Here is a 17979-nt window from a genome sequence, read left to right as displayed (position 1 = left end):
TGGCTGCCATTAATCACTTCCCTGTCATATATATATATAGTTGTCATTAATATTGACTGCCTCAATATATTAAACCATGGAAATCCCAATGTTGGTCTTTGGAGACTAAAATGGGGCAATTTTTTTTTGAGAAGGTACAGTGTTGTCATTTAAATGTTAATGTTAGAAGGGAGGAAACAAAGTTTATGTCTTGGCTCTGTCACAGATTTCCATCAGGGAGCCAGATTCATAAAACAGACATTCATTCAAGCCCCTAGCAAAATTAAAATGAAGCAAAATAAACATAACCAACCGGGGATCTAGCAGTCACTAATACTTCCAGTGATCTAAACATTTTAAGAACCTCGACTGGGGGGGTTAAATAGTGGTCTTCTGCAACCTAAAGCCCAAGCAGACAAACTAAAAGGCAGACGTTGGGGCTTCCACTACAGTGTAGGGAAGGAGAGAGGCATGTTCCAAGGTGATTCATCTGCTCATGTCAGACAGCAGTGTTGAGATGCAATGAGGAGCTGGTTGATGGTGCCGTTCTCTCTCCGGTGACAGCAGATGGAACCTACCTAAATTTTAATAGCTGTGTTTGGGTCATACAAAGCTCATCATTTGGGGCTCCCCAAGATGCAATAACATTACTTTTGGGTTGGCAAAGGATGTAGTTCACATGACAATGAGTGACTGCGAGGTATTTATACTAAGAAAATCTTAATTTATTTAAGAATGTGACTGTTTTCCTATCTATTTCAATCAATTAGAAACATCGTATACATACAGAGTCAATACACAGTCAACAGTTTATACACGGTACCTTGTGCTAGGAGCTCTTCAAGTAGCTTATTTAGATAATATATGTTATTAAAAAGGGAGAAACATTGTCATGCTATACATCTTTGCACATTTACAAGCTGTATTTGTAGTCTTGAGCATACATAGTCCAACTGAGATGTGCAAAACTGAGCTCTAGCTCAATGTTATTTATTAGAAAGTACAGCAACAAAACAACAGATTCAGAAGGGGGAACAACTCTCTTTGAATTTATTTAAAAGTCAGCAAATGAGTTTTGACAGGAGAAAGAGAACAAAGCATTTGGAGAGGTCAGACTTCTTCATTTACAAAGTTAAACATTTGCTGCTTTATTCAGGTTGATGTTATCATTTCAAATTTGACTGAAGGGACCAATAACCATAAATGAAATTTAAAGAATGTAACTCCAAAATCAAGCTTTTAATTGCAGTCCACACTGAAGCAGTTCTTCCATTTTCATTTTCTTAAGTTTGAGTAATGAATGAGAACAAAAAAATCTTTTCACAACTCTCATTTAATTACCAAAATTTCTCATGGAAAATAATCTTTCCATTTAAGACAATAAATAAATTCTTAGACTTCAGAAATATAAAAAAAAGCCATTATAATATTAAAGAGCAATAATATTTTATATAATGCATGAAACTGAAGCACTTCTTTTGGTTTGCATTTCTGATAGTTTTGAAAGCATTGTTGAGGACAAAATGAGAAAAAAAATCTTTTATCCAGGCTCTGAATTTCAAGTTGAGTTTGCTGCAGAATATACAGTGTAAAGAAACAGGTTGTTTTTAAGAAAGTTTTATTTTCATTTATAACAGAATTAAGTCATTCATTAAATGGTTGTAGACAAAAGCTTGGTTAGCGAATATGTTTATATTCCAATGAAATACAGTTCTGCAAAATATTTTACTTTACAGGAAATGCACAACAGCAGCAACTTTTGTTACTTTATGTGCAACGCACATGAAAATGCCACATGATTTACAGGGCTTCATTCCATTCTCACTCTTCAGCTTCTCACTGATGTTAGTTTAGTGGCAGATTTCTCTTGATGCTGGCTGAATTCCCAGTCTAAGTGAGAGGAGAATTGAACATGCAAGGCTTTTTTTTTTTTTTTTGTTCAGGACAATGAATAACAATGAGCTTCCCTGGTTCTAGCAGCTTTACTTCATTCTTTTGCATATGTTGTAGCCTCTCTGCTCAAGCTCCTGCTAAGGAGCATTCAAGCTCCTGCTAAGCAAAACACAATGTATCTGTAGACGAAAGTGCGGAGCGATTTTCATTCCTTCTGTTCCCACAGCTTTGTGCCCTTAACAACAGCCCCACATGCTCTACAGAGACAGCACCAAATGGTAGTGTAAGTTAGGAAGGCACAATGACTCCTTGAGACTCCACATGCTTACAAACCATCCACTGGTCTCACTGTGAGACCACACATGGTGTGCACTTTTCTGTGGATGGTCATATCTGCCAAAAGACAGATACTAGGGCAGGAGTGCTCTTTCTATTCTCTGTGCCCCACAGGGTGCCTGCAGGGACAGCTGCAGTCTTGTCAGGGAGACCGCATGAGTGAGAATTCCTGTGTGCCTACCGAACCCACATGCATCACCGTAAGGACCAGCTACGGACACAGTATAGCCCTTGTCTTGCACTGATAAAGACTGAAAATGCTGCAGCCCACATAGCATATAAAATGTGACGTAACCCTTACTTATGGAGTTTCTAAGGAAGCAAAGAAGCCTCCTTTTTCCTCCCTGTCTCTTTTTTGACTGCCTCTCCCTCCCTTGCTCCAGGTTTAGAATCATGTCTCAGTAAGCAGGTATCGCAGAGGTAAGCATAGTATGTTACCTTCCCCTAAGGAGTCACACTTCTGTGTGCTGTGAGCTAAAGGAGGCAAAGCTGCCTTTCTGACTTCGGTTAAGCTGACAGAAGCTGGCAGCCCGGATTCTTTCGCCTTTGGTCCCGCTTTTGTGTTTCTGCTTGTCGCGTGTGATAAAGCTTTCAATCAGCTTCAGTTTTTCATGCTCCTCCTTCAGGAAGAAGTCAACAAGCACACTCTTCTCTTTTTTGATCTGTTCACTGATGTCCTTGGGGATGTCCGGAATCATCCAGTCAACCATAACACTGAGGAACATTACCAAGTTCTGCAAATATAGCATCAGACGTGGAGCAAGTAAGAAAAATCCAAAATACTCACACTAGACCAAAACTAAACATTTGCTTTAGCTATGAGGCAGTATCAAACACATTTTGCTGACAGTGTGAGGTATTAAGAAGTTGAGTAAAGCCTTAGTTCACGTTTGTGCACAACTCCCCCCAGTGAAGCAACTGTATTAAACACATCGTTCAGTTAGGCTTGAAATGGGAAAAGACTTGGGCTCATCAAATGATTCATGGCCTAAGTAGCTAAAAAAGGCTTATTCTTTACAGGTGTCCATTGGTGCTCAGTCCTCAACATCGAATTTATTGACACTGAGTTCAGAATCCATTACAAGGGCAACATCAGCGGAAATGTCCTCCAACACAATCATACCCATATGTTTCCAATGTGGCCTGAGCAGACAGCAGACAACTTTAATGGTCATTCTGTTCTCAAATCCTTCTGTCTGTTAACAAGGAGGATATTTTCACACTAACACAGCATGCAAGCCACAACCCTGAACCTCAGATGTCCATGTCATTACAGGTGATGTTCATAACACAGAGACAGTAAGCAGACTGGGCAAAAAGGTTTGATTGTTTGTGAAATTTATAGTTAAATTATGCTTTGCGATTTATATTATCATGATAATATTTTGAAAACTGCTGTATTGTGTAATGCCTCAAAATATGTGAGAACATTTGCTGACAAGGCTACTAGCATGAAGCCTTCGTCCCCATCTGCGACAATGGAACTAATTAACCAGGGAATGTACTCTGGCAGAACAACAGGCAGGCTATTTGAAGCCCAGCATAACCAATTGCTTTCAAATGTTTTGCAGCCAGTGGTGGAAAATTACTGAAGACAGAGCAAAGAAACAGAAGAGGCAACATAAACCAGGCAAGACTCACAATCACACTTAGGAATATCATATAGGTTAGGAGAAAAGATTGAGAGATGGGTGGGTCTAATTTGACTGTGGAGGGAACCCAGATCTTGGAGGAGAAAAGGCTTCTGCATTTGGAAGGCAAGCCATAACAGTAAATCCCTTGGCAACGAAGTCTCCGCATTGGGTGGAATTTACTCCATTTAGTTGTAGGAAGTAGCAATAGACCTTGCATTTATTACTTCTGTTTATTTCTTGCTTTGGGTAAAGAACAGCATTTAACTACCCCTGATATCATCAATGTGCTTTTTACAAGTGGTACTCTGAGTGTGTAAAGGCTGATAGAGTCCACTTAATTGAAACATTCAACAGCCTGGGGTGTCTTGGGGTTCACTGCTAGTGCCAGGGGCTAATGCAGGCTGTGGAGTTTCCCTTCCATGAAAGGAGGGAAAACATCTGCTGAAGAAGTTTGCCACCGTGCTCCGAAGGGAGAACCTGTCCTGCAGGTCACTGACACTTAAGCAAGCACATCAGGTAGAAAAGCTCTATTGGACATGGGCTTCTTTGTCATATGCATTTCAACCCTTTTATTATGGTATTTCTGTGACTGAAATTGCAGTAACTCAACAGACTTACCTGAAACAGAATAACAAAAGCCAAGCGAGCAGATAAGACTGCCCAGTACTGTTTGGAAAACTCATACTGATTTTTGGACCAAGGTGGCTCTCTGTAGTCTTTGAACCTGTCAATAGAGATGGCTTAGTTATCACACAATTCCAGCAATGTCTTCCTGCACCAATTGCTTTGATTAACATGATTTTCCAATCATAAAGCCTAAAGAATCAAATCCTCCAGATGTTCCTATTTCAACCCTTATTATGAAATATAATTCCAGAATTAGAGCTGGACTATGTCCACTGAATTTAGCAAGCTTAGTCTGCATTTCACAGTTGTAAGCAAAATCAGAATATCGTTCTAATGTTGGAAATTTCCAGATTTTCCAGGATTTTTTTTTAATTTTATTTTTCATTCATCTCAGTCTACAGGGAATAGAAGGTAACATGAAAGCATAGAGATAGTCCAAAGTATTTTCAGACTAAAGGAGATACACCTGTAATCATCTCACCTAAACCTTGATTAATTTAGGGAATACTTCAGTCAACATAAAATCTGACTCATGCTTTGGCGGTTTCCGTCTTTGCATTAACGACAGGGGGAGCCATGGGAAAGGCACTTCCTAAATTAACTGTCTGGCCTTAGACAGGATAAAGCAGAGCTTTAGTGGTTTGGTGTAAAAAATGATGCTTTTAGTATTATTATCAATCATTTGGAAACAACAGGCTAATAAAAGTCACAGATGCTCCTAAATTGGAAAGTTTTGCAAATAGCAGGAAACACAGAAAGCAATAAGAAATACAGACAGGAAACACAATGAGAATAATCTGGGGAAATGGAAAATAATTAAAAACAAAACAATTGAAGGATCTTTGGAAGGATAGATTTTGAAAGAAAATGCAATGAAAGTAGCTTGGGGCTTACAGTGGCTGGCAAGTTAACACAAGTTTGATATATGGCAGCAGGACAGTATGACTTGTGGATGTATAAACAAAAGGCATGATGGTGCTGGGGGGTATTAGCTCTTCTCTGAACAGCTCAGGTAAAGCCACACCTGGAATGCTGCATTCAACCATTCAGCTGTGGGGATTTCAGAGGCGGGGGGGGGGGGGGGGGGAAATAAAAAAATGGAATAAAAAAAGAGGGAAAAAAAAGAACAAGAAACAGCAGCAAATTGAAGGCAGTTCAGCAAAACAATCCAGCAGCCGAGGAGACTGACTCACCAGAAAAGATTAAAGAAGAGCACATGTATTTCTCCATTTTGGTAAGTAACAGCCACAGTTGGACATGATAACCATACACAAATTGTGCCCTTAGGACTGAAAGGGATAATTTAGTGCTGTTCACAGTGTTTGACTAGGAGTAATGGGATGAAATTAAGAAAGGGGAAAATCTGTTTTGAATACCACAAAACCCTTCCTGACAGTAAGATTCATTAGACTGTGAAAAAGCCTCTATCGGGGGGTAATGGAGAAGGTTCATATATAAAATCTGTCAGCTTCAGTTTGCAGGTGCGCTTACAAAATTACCTTCAGGTTCTATCCACATGGCTTCGCATATTAAATTATATATTTACAATCCACACAACCTTCTACATGCTGCCCTCCCCTCTGCCCTTCCAAGAAATTCAGCCTGAAATGCTGTATATAATTCTGTGCTGCACCTCTGGAGACAAAAGACACAAGGTACAACTCACGATGGGAAGAGGGAGAAGAGAGAGGAGGAGGAGAATACAACTTGAAATTGGGGGCGGTATTAATTTCTGGAAGCGCTCTGTGGACTGTGCTAGACCTTGGCTTTGTTCAGTAGTATGTGCACAGCAGCCAAGCTCTCTGCCCTGTCTGACACAGGATTCTTCTTTGGCCCTATGCTGTGTCCGCACTGTGAGATTCCTCTTCTGGTACCTTTCTGTACAGTCTAGACCACTGTGTGTTGCTAAAATCTGTGTACAGGGGCTGCAGCAGGGCCCATTGTCTGTTCCCTTGAATTTAATGCATTTGAACATCAAATCCACTGAGTTTGTTGCGGATTTTGCCTACCTCTATAAATCAATCCCAATCTTGAAACAGAGCCCAAGTTCACCTGGAAAGATCACCAACTGTGGTGGGTTTTCCATTTAATATGCTTTGAGCTTCACAAACTCTGTAAGTGTTGCAGGACATCAGACCCCATGGAAATTTCACTTGGCTCAGCTGGAAATCACACTGCTTCTGATGCCTGAATCTGCATTCAACAGATCACTAGCAGATGATTTATTGGGAAGGGAGGTGTTGTCAGAGCTACACACAAGGTAGCTGGGCTTTATCCCATATCCCTTTTTAATTATTCTATGGCACATGGGATTTAAAGTGCAATAACTCGGCCCTTTTCTGACTACTATATTCTACAGGTAGTTTCTTTTTAGAAAAGATCATCCCTTTTAAAGATAAATATTCTTAAAATATTTTATTCAGCTTGCATGGCAGGAACAGCAAATGACCAGTGCTGCAAAGGCTATTGTATTTCAAAGATACCAAACATCTCTAATTCCACTGAAAACAGACAGGAATATGAAGTAATTGGTGCAGTTTAAGAATAGAGGACAGGAAAGTTCTGAGGGACAAAATAAAAATGCATTCTGAATGTAGAGAAATGTTGGAGAAGTGAGGGTGGGTGGAGAGGACTAGGCAAGACAGACAAAACGGAACTAAAGCCAGAGCTAAGAGAAATACACTAGTATACTTCACAAGTGTCTTCTGGGGGATGGAAAATTGATAGAAAAAGTCAAAATGTGTATCTAGGTGGAACTGCAAATCAGTCTAAATAAATTGATCTGTTTAATTTTCTTTTCCAGTTGGTCTTTCGCAAGAAATTGAAGAAAACGTAATGAATCACAAGGAAGTAGTGCTTCAGCAATGCAGGGGTATGTAAGAATTATTCATGGAAAAATATTAGAATCCACTGTTGATCACTGGGAGTAGATGAGATCTATCCCACACATTACGAAAATGAGTTCCTTCAAAGACACTTCAGAAATCTGCTGAATGTTGGAGCAGACTTGCGTTAAGAGAAAAATCTCTTTAATGATTCCATATCTGCTGCTTTCTTCTTGTCAGTGTGATCAGCATGCTTTCATGTACTCTATTATTATACCAGATTATAAAGATTAAAAGGGCTAACCCAATAAAAACATCACATAATTTAGCAAGGTTTACTTTTAATTTGCCTTTAACTACACAAATCTTGTTTTGCTCTGAAAATAATCATTATAACTAATGCTATGCATCAGAATGGCATTACAGCAATGTTTATTTGGAAGCAGTATCAAATTGTTCACAGCATTGTAGAAAATGCTGCTCAAAATATTCAAAGAATGTGTTCTGGATGTACGGTTGGGAGGGTTGTTTCTGGCTCGTTATGGTTATTTTTAAGATACCTTAATCTCTGGTAATGCTCGTAAGGAGCAAAATGCAGGCTTATTGTGACCACATTTATCTCTAAAGGTCACAGAAATCTAAGAATAAGAGAGGTCAGCTTGTTCCCAACATATTTTCCAGAAACAGAAAAGCAGATTTTATTTCTAGCTTAAAGGGCTGTGTTTGTTGCCCGTCTCTCGGGACACAAGCTAGATACCCCATATTTTATCACAGTGATAGTTCTGTCCAAAGCTGAGATTTTGATAAGATTCAAATGACATGGCTGATAATGAGAAACAGTGAATGTGAATAATATCTTTTCCTAATTGTTTCCTGATAAGAAAATAGGAATGCTCTTATAGTTGTTTCTCATTCAGTCTAGTACATAGTGAAATATTTGTTATGTTCTTCCTGTTTACAATAATTTTTTTTCTTTTTTTTCCTCAGTGGCATGGACTTGATATTATGAGGCAGGGGCTAATTTTATATTTAGCATGTATTATTCCTTCGTTCTTATATTCTGGCTGTGTTGAATCCATGCTAATTTGAGGAATGCATTTCATCTCTGTTGTTGATGAATACATTGCCAAATATGCTGGCAGTCATACATCATAAATAGAGGCCAGTGGATGAGAACAGGTAAATACCACCAAAGCAGCAAAGGCAGAGTGAAGTAGGAGATCCGTATCAATTGAGATACTTGTTGAAGCACAGGCTAATTTGAGGGTACAAATTAAAAAGTGCTAGGAAAGGAGAGCAGAAAAGCATTTCACAAACTTGCAGATCTATCGGAAAGTATGACAATGCTGTATACCTTCCTGTCTAACATTGTACTAAGAAACAACATACAGAAATGGGGAATAGCAGACCTCAGAGGGAACAACATTTTGAGTAAAGAAAGATGACAAGCTCTAGGTTTAAGATGCACCCGGTCTGCTAGCGACAACACAGCAGGTAGAGCACAGTATGCAGCTTTAAGCACTGGAGAGCTAAATTTCTTTCTTTCTGTCCTCAATTCTTATCTGACCTCCTCCCAAGAGGCAGCAGAGATTCCTTTAACAAAGTCCCTGACACTGGTAGATGGCTGTGCTGAGTTATATGCTCTCTCCTTAGCTGCTTAAAAGTCAGGAGTCTTTCTGTGCACTCATCTAGGCCACACTGTAGTAAAGGTAAGAAGGTAGGCACTTCCAAAGGCAATCCCAAGAACAGTGGCTGCAACAGAAGGGCGGATTTCTCTCTGCATTTACCCTGCTTCCAGTGAAGCAACTGAGATGCATAATTTTTGTGGGTTATAGTTGAGTGAGAAAAATACCTTGCTTAAAGCCAGTAGTATGCTAAGTACGACTAAAGTTTGCTTGCACAGGAGCAGGAGATAAACATGCACAAACTACATTGAATAATGTCAACTTTAAGACTTGAAAATGATTACATTACAATATTTAATATATTCTCTAAGATGGATAATGACTTGTAGGCCTCACTGAAGAAGTTTCATCTACCCATTCTCAAACTATTTGAGCTAAACTTCTTATTCCCTAATAAAATCAGAAAAAACCCCACATTTTTGTTGACGATAGGAATGCATTCTATGTTTATAAATGTGCAGCTATTTAGAAGTACAAGGGGGGTTTTGGCTTCTTCAGGAACCTAGCTAGAATACGATCCTTTAAATAATCAGTGAAAAGAAGTGAACTGTTCTGAATGGCAATTTACAGCAGTTGCTAGAAGCATAATTAAAAAGGAAATTTATCTCTTTGCTTTTAAGTTGCTTCTTGGTTCTAAATTAATTTATTGTTAGAAAGGTAAAATTGGAAAATATCTAAAATTAATTTAATTTTGGGCGGGTATTTTTCTAAAATATTTTTTTTTAATTTATTTCTCTCTCCAACTTTAACGTGAAGACAAAGATTTCAATAGGACAAAATATGTGCATCCTAGCTAATTTCAGTTACAAGTCTTCTATGTCACTCTGAGAGATGGTCTTGCAGATTTATGCAAGAGACTAATATTCATAACTTATCTGTAATCCTATAAAAAAATTCCAGCTGCTTTAACTATCCCTATCTGTTCTGTAAATACTACACTCTGAATGTTAGATATGAAGAAATGTAGGGATCATTGGAAATAATAATGAAGAAATCTATCTGTATTCTGAACACATATTTCTCAATGACAATGAATTCAAGTGAGTGGGAAGAAAGGAGTTCTGAATGTCTAACCAGAAATATCAATACTAAATATCACTTTTTGATATTTACAATATCTACAATGCTCGCAGTATTTTCTACCAGTATCTGAGTATTCAAGATACCAGTATGGCAAGAAAAGGCCAATCTGATGCTAAATGGTAGGTGAATGTCTCCTCTAAGATCGGTCTTATTATTCTGCTCTACTTGGTAACTGATTTTGTGCCCTTGCAGTGACTCTAATGTTTAGAGTATACAGTGATGTATTCTGGGAATCCCACCATTAGCACCTCAGTTGAAATTTGTTCTCAGAGTTAAAACACACAATGAAAGACCTGAGTTTGAAAAATGACCCTGGGAGAGTCAGAGGTGAAACTAGTTTTAGAACCAGGACAAGTTCAGATGGCAACTAGCAGGAGTACTAGACTCAAAATCCTTGCCATGCATCAGAAAAAGACGATGAACATACACAAACATTTTATGCATCAAAAAAAAAGACCAATTAAAGACCTCTGTGTAGCAAAAACATGTAAATGAAGACTCTGCTTCCAAAGAAATTTGAACAGCACGTTTTGTGATGATTTCTTGCCATTGCAGAGGCTAAGAACAGTATGATTTCAAGGGACTCAAAAATGAAGAGATGGGCTGTTGAATGTACCACCGACCCAAGGAGTCAGTTTTGAACAGCCTCGGGTTGTACTGCCTTAAAACAGCTCTTTAGATTTCTGCATATTTTTATAGAAGAGCAAGATTATTTTCAGGGCCCTGGAACTACTCCATAGATATCTACACAACAGGAACTGTGCAGTAGACATTTTGGACATATTGTGAATTGAGCCTTGTTTCCTCCCTGTGAAAAGATTAATCTGAAATATAAGACATGTAGATGAGGAAAGGTGCGGGGTGTAAAAATGTGCAGACTATATTGACAACTCAGATCTTATTAAGTGAAACTGGACGTAATAAAGAAAAAGAAAGCCTGGTTCTAACTAGTGGGGGGTGTATTTTAAAACCTCTTTGCTTTCAATGAAAGTTAAATCTTTTGATAAAGAAAGGGATTATTTAATTAAGTTCACCTAAATTATCTATTTTGCATTTAATGCACTGGGAAAACCCTTCTAAGAACCTTCTCACATAGTGAAAATACTCTAAAAGCTGTACTCTTAAAACCACGTCCGCAAAGGTACAAATATTATCAGTTCCCACTTGGAAAAATATCTCTCACAAAAGACCCAAAGAAATTACTTTTACTCTACAAACTGTCATTAAAAGTACTATACCTGCAGAACAAAACATCCTGGGCAAACAGGGAGTTTTCTGGCTGTGTTCCAGCCTTGAGATGACTGACATTGAAGTATGAAAGCGTGTGATTTATGAAGCCATGCATGGTTCCATTTTGACTGTATGCGTATTGATACATAAGGCGTGGAATAAAATCAGATGTGACAGCAATTACGAAAGCCTGAGAGATGAAAAAACACCAATGAAAAGACAGCAATGTGAATCTATGTTTAACATGTTTCAGACTAATTTAATTCAGGTGATAATTTCAAAGTAAGTTTAAATTCAAGTAAAGTCAATTAAGTTTAGAGGGGTTATGAAGTGAGAGTTAGATGACCAGACCTGGTACAGAAAGTATACTTCTATAAATGCACAGTGACTTGCTCTGTCTCACCAGCAGAAAGTTGTAGTTAGGGAAGTAGAATATTTCTTAGATCATAGGGTAGCCAAAGCAATTAATACACTGTACATTTCTACAACTCTTTCCATCCCTTGAGACATTAGGAGGATTGTCATTAATTTTAAAAATCTTCAACAAGACATGAAAGGTAACTGGTAAAGTTTGGAGCATAATTTGTTGTAGTTACACAATGTTATCTGAGATAAACTAGATGTGTGTAAGGTAGTCATCCTCTGTTTTCCCCTCTGCATCATGATTTACATATCTGACATTGATGCAGCTCATGTTGGTATAAAACTGGTATATTTGTGAAGAGAATCAGACACAGAAGTATCTAGATCATAGCAATAAGAAAACATTAAATATATCTAAAATGATATTTTGCTAAATAGTTCTTCTGGATCAATATTATTCAGCTGGAACAGCAGAACTGGTTTCAGTATTTTTTTTTTTTCAATTGAGTATGCACATATTTGTGTTTCTTTTGATAAAGAAAGGGATTATTTAATTAAGTTCACCTAAATTATCTATTTTGCATTTAATGCACTGGGAAAACCCTTCTAAGAACCTTCTCACATAGTGAAAATACTCTAAAAGCTGAAAGAAAAAGTAGCTAACTACCTGATATTTTAACAAAATCCCCAGGAAAAAGAAATGTTCGGATTTTGTTTGACACAGAAAACAATGAAGGATCATAAATCTCAAAGTCTATTCAGATAAAATTGAGAAGGTACAGAGTTTTGTTCATCCAGCATAGATCAGCACTGGAAACCTGAAATCCATGCTTGACAACAAAATTATGGGTATATGCAGGACTGCATAGATTTCATAACTTAAATATTGGAAACTGCCAAGCCATAAGTGAACAATGCTCCACCCAAGTCAAATAACACTGCTTCTCTAGAGTTATTGTAGTTTTCCCAGTCATAATGATAGCTTGCATATTGCTACAAAGTGTTGTTCTGGAAGCTATTGTTCAAGAGAAACTGCATAACACTTCTGCAAAAGTTTCCCCTTCAGTAGTGGTAATTATCAATTATCTCCCTTTCTAAAGTGTTTTCAATTCTTTGATATTTTACAGTTGGACTTGATGATACTAAAGGTCTTTTCCGACCTAAATGATTCTATGATTCTGTGGGTTAAAAAACACTAGATAGTATTATGATTAAAACCCTGGTACATAAGTCTTTTCTTATCTTAAAGCATATAAAGGGAAAACTTTCTTAAGGAATATATGTAGAACAGTAAACAATATATCTGTATACCAAACACATATTGTATTTATTTAATCACTCTTGTTCTATGAAAGAATATATTTTTCCATTAAGCTTTTGTAGCTCGGGGAATGTGAAACCCAACTCAGAAAGAAAAAAACTGCTTTTAAAAAAATACTCGCTCTGTGGGAGAAATTATGTTTTGTAATATAATCATACCTGCATATATCAGAAAAAAACACTAATGTTGTCTAGTTAAGGACTTTCTGCTTCTAGGATTTGAGATGTTATATTTACATCATACCACTGGTTATACTAGCAGAGTAACAGAAAAAGGCATGGGTATAAATAAGTAGATCTTTATCAGTTATCTCAAGTGCAGCTTGCTTGCATCCCTGTCACTTGTTCTGTTTTGAAATAGTTTTCCTGTCCTATATAATACAAGGATAGACAGAATGAGAGGAGTGAATTATCATCTTGTTTGTAATTAAATACTGTTTTGCACCTGCACATGAATGAACTGGGTGGAAAATAAGACTTTATTTTTAAATTATGTTGGATATACAATATAAGCTGCCAAGGTCATGATTAGAAACAGGTGTAACCAAATACTTACATTAATGATAACAGAAAGCTTTCCGATACAACTCAAAATGTTAAACCAAATTCCTGTAAGTGAAAAACAGAACTTATTAACGGTTTTACTATAATTTTTTCTTCTTCCTTATTGAATTTTTTGTGTCATCTTCACTGTAAAATGGTTTTTTCATTACTTACCTATATCTTTTGCTCTTACTGTGTCTGGCCTCCTCAGTTCAGTAACAAACTTTTTTGCATCAAGACGGACTTCTATGATGTTATTCAGAAGAGCAAAGAGAGGTGCCAGAGGGAAGGAGGCAACAAAGAGTGTGACAAAGCCAAACTGGATAACTGGAAGAGAAATATGCAATGTTTTTTTTGTGTCATCTGAAGGGAGCTGGTTAGCGCAGCTGACAGCAAATCATTGATGAACTTTGTGGTTTACAAACCACATAAAACTCTAGAATTTGGTTCCTGTAACGAATATCACAAAGCAAGTACATGAAAGAGAGAAAGGTTTGTCACTATGCTTTATGAATATTTCTAATAATAACTCTGGTCTCTGGCACAAGCATAAGCCAATGTAAATAACATTTAATAAAGGACAAAGGGTTCAGATTCTATTCTTCACCAAATAGCTACCAAATAGCTAATTGTTGCTGGCCAGCTCACCAGACATCACCTCCACTTCCAAAAAGAAATGCTGCAACTGGACTTCACAGTCTGTTAGTAAAAACTGCAAGCAAATCCAACCAACATCTTTCTCCTGCTAGACTTTATGTCCTTTGGCTGTTGCTGCAAAACCTTCAGATGCCATCTTATTGCATTGTTAAACATTTAATAAAGTGTTTGCCTGGGTGATTAACTGAATGTCTAACATTTTTCTGTTGTTTTTTGTTGGTGAAGGTGAGCACACCTGTTGTTACATTGACCACGCAGGAAAAGCAGAAGGACAGTGATCAGTTTGAACGAGTTACCATTGAACAATCAGGGGAATTGGTGTATGAAGCACCAGAAACAATTGCTGCAGAATCTCCACCAATCACCAGTCAGACTATGTCTCCCATACCTGTGCATTCTTTGGCTGCATTTATACATAACTAACTGATTAAGACTATTCTGTTGTACCCTGTCCTGATACACAAGTAAGCAGGAGGAGAAAATCTACAAGGTGTCACTATTTCTTCCCAGCTTCCTTTGAAAAACTTGGTAACAGCCTTTCAAGAGCAGAAACTCAATAGGTATGTTTGTGAATGCATGAGCCTGTGGCGTACAGCACTTTTGTCCCTCCTTATCTCATTGATATCCTCCAAAGTTAGATGTTCTTCCTTTTAAAGTCCTAGCAGAGGAGAATGCTATTACATTTTTCCTTTTTTTTTTTTTTTTTTTTTTTTTTTGCAATTCAGGTAAAGTAGTTTGGGAGACAGAAGCACTAGTCCTAAAGAATAAGTATCATTGCGATGAAGGACAGAACTCCTGAGTTCTCCATGCTTGCTAGAACAGATGTACAACTAATAAGCCTGGCTTCTTCCACGAAGGAAAAAAATCCAACTAACCAACCAGCCAGCCAAAGAAAACCCGGTCCCTTTGAAGCAGAAAGGACATCTTGTATCATCTTGTTCTCAGTACCAGACTACTAGCACCACAGAGTTCAGTTAGGCTCTGGTAAAGTAATGATATAAACAAAAAGACTACATTGTTTTCTGAGTGAACTATGTCTCTTTTTTTATGTCACAGGAGGAAGTGTCTTCACACAGACAAATTATCTTCTAAGTAGCTAAGGAACATATGTTACACTGCAGAAGAACAATGCTGACACAACTGTGTTTTTCTGACAGTTTTCCATGCTCTAGTAATTCTTGGAATAATGTAGTAGAAATCCAAGTCCCTCCAAGCAAGTTTTTTGGCTGGGCAGAGTATCCTGAATCTCCCCTTCTTTCAGTGGCACTTCAGAATCTACCTGGTCTGGATAAGTCTAATTTGCATACAATTAGAGTCTGAAGAGGGCTGACTTGTTTTCCTTCAAGGTGCTGGGGAATTAACAATTGCCTAAAAGGCTGTGTCTTCCATGGAAAGCAGGAGGCATCAGAGATATGAGAATGAATAATTTTCTTGTAACAATGCCACTTTTTTTCTAAAGTACTAAAGTAAAGAAATACTAAAGTAATTCTAAAGTAAAGTATACTTCAGGGAAGTGAGAGAAGTTTATTAGCCTAGAAAACTAATGAGTAGAAGAAGAGGAAAGAGACTGACAAGCATGCTACCCAAATGCAGAGGCAGTAATCCCAGTAAGATTAAACTAATAAATCTAAGTTTGACTTATCTAAACAGTAATATAAATTTATTATTACATATTGTATATGTGTATATATGTAATACATGTATATGTATATAAGTAATAATATGATTATTATATTACATTAGATGATAATGTAATATAAATATATGATACGTAAATAGTATAAAAAAAAGATTGATGTGTATGAGGCCCTATTTATTGTGACTTCTTTCTTGGCAAATCCATATATAAGTTCTCTTTTCACTATTGGAGGAATCTGTTGCACATTTTGTGAAAATTACGTGTTTACATAGCATAACTATTCACGTTAAAATAATTTTATTAGGAACTGTTGTCACAGCCTACATGTGACTGACTGAAAAACAGCTTTCTCCAGGACCTTCTCTTGCATGAACTTTTTCTTGTGTGCAGATTGCAAGTCTTCTTACTGGTATTCCTGCTTTTCTCTTCTCAGAGACAGTACATTTGTGAAATAAAATATTATCTCTGTATTATATGTACGTCCTTTTAATTTTCACTCTCATTTTACTTTGAGATAAAGGGTATATGCTAACATACACTCAGATGGAGCTTTTTTGAAAGTATACAAACATCTTATCCCTGAAATCATACTTTCCTGAATATTTTATGTTCAGAGTCAGGAAAAGGAATTAACAAGGAAATAAAAACAGATGGTAGAGCAATGTCCCCCAAAAAATTGTGAAATGCGTAGAAAAATACATAGCACCAAAATATGCTTTATTTTAAGTGAATTTAGCAGAAGCAGATCAGGGAGGATTCTATTAAAAAGGAAAAAAAAGATATATTTGCAATGTTTTAAATATAAACCCCACACACATTTGCTTTGATGTTGTTTGCAGCTCCTTTTATTCATTGCCTGGGAAAACACAGTTTAATTTTTTTCCAAGTTCATGAAAGAATGTTCAAGGTATGCAGAGGACTTCTGGACAATTGTGAAAATTCACCTTCATAGAAAAGTCTATGCCAGAAGTGTTTGTGTGGCCGTCTTGAGATCTCTTCAGTCTTCTAGCCTTCTTTTTATTAAAGCATGAATGATGCAAAAAGCAGGCAAAAAAAAAAACCCCAAAACAAAACAAAAATAACTAAGCACATCATAATTTAGATGGTCTTGTGCAGTAAACTAGCAAACAATCATTCAAAATAAGCAGTCTGAGAACAAACTTGTCAGTTTAAAGGTACTTGTTTAGTTCAGTCTGTATTCCTGGAAACAAGTAAATCAACAAAGCTGCATGGATTAAAAACAGAGGACTCTGCTGTAGAATACAGGTGTCAGAAGCAATCTAGTTTGAACTTCCTGGAGTTCTCTGGGTGCCTGTCCAGTCACAGTGGAAACATTTACGTTACTTCTAGGGCACTCACAAAGACTGTTCCATCAAGTACAACTGATACTAAGACACCCTAATTTTAGCAAAAGGACTTGACGGCAGTCCGAAAATACCCTTTTTTATGTTCATGTTTATGCCGTGTTTCCACACAAAGCTCTTCTATTGTTCACGTACAACTCTACGATCCACATAGAAGTCCTACCTGAGTTGGATGTTTATTCAGCTGTGCTTTGAGACAAAAGGCTGAAGAGATCTGTGCCAGGAATTGGACTTCTGAATATTCACCCCCTTTCGTAGCTTTCCCACTTGCCTGGCAGGCCAGGTTGGAGACAACAGAGATAGAGATTACCCACCCTCATGGCACAAGCTAGTGAACGAAATGGTTAAAGTTGGTGGATAAGGGAAAGTTAAGGATATGGGAAATAATGTCTTCTCCTGGGGCATCAAAACAGGAGAAGAGATGAGGTGTCAGTGACACACTGTATTTCTGATGAGTGAAAAAGCCCAAACCACATACTATTGGTGCCCAGAACAAGTCACCTTTACTGTCGGATTTATGCAGGAGAGAGACAAAGCCTCAGAGCCAGTCCATGATGTTCTTAACTGCTGATGCCACACCTGCAATATCTCACCCAGGCTTAGTCCTCCTGGGCCCTGAAACAAAATCTATAAAAGACATGCTAAAAACCAGCATCTGTCAGACCACAACACTTCTCAGAAGCCCACTTTTCACAGAAGCTGTTCCTCTGTGAGCAGAACCTGAACAGAACTCAATCCCAACAAAGACAGACAGAGCACACACTGTGACTCTAAATCTGGCCTCCAAATTATGATTAAGAG

The 17979-nt window shown here is 37.5% G+C and overlaps 1 protein-coding gene across 1 annotated transcript in view; it reads right to left on the bottom strand.

Moving 5' to 3' along the window:
• Positions 1-739: 739 nt before the first annotated feature.
• Positions 740-17979, bottom strand: part of ANO2 (anoctamin 2) — a 184715-nt gene continuing 167475 nt past the window's right edge. Inside the window, exons 21-25 of the mRNA XM_054056456.1 lie at positions 13693-13845; positions 13532-13584; positions 11301-11482; positions 4461-4566; positions 740-2942 (exon numbers count right to left, since the gene is read on the bottom strand). Coding sequence (XP_053912431.1) covers positions 2661-2942; positions 4461-4566; positions 11301-11482; positions 13532-13584; positions 13693-13845 — 776 coding nt within the window. The 3' untranslated portion in view covers positions 740-2660. The remainder of the gene's footprint in view (positions 2943-4460; positions 4567-11300; positions 11483-13531; positions 13585-13692; positions 13846-17979) is intronic.

The sequence above is a fragment of the Cuculus canorus genome, chromosome 1, assembly GCF_017976375.1.
Source record: "Cuculus canorus isolate bCucCan1 chromosome 1, bCucCan1.pri, whole genome shotgun sequence".
NCBI lineage: Eukaryota > Metazoa > Chordata > Aves > Cuculiformes > Cuculidae > Cuculus > Cuculus canorus.
This window is presented reverse-complemented; position numbering and strand designations above follow the sequence as displayed.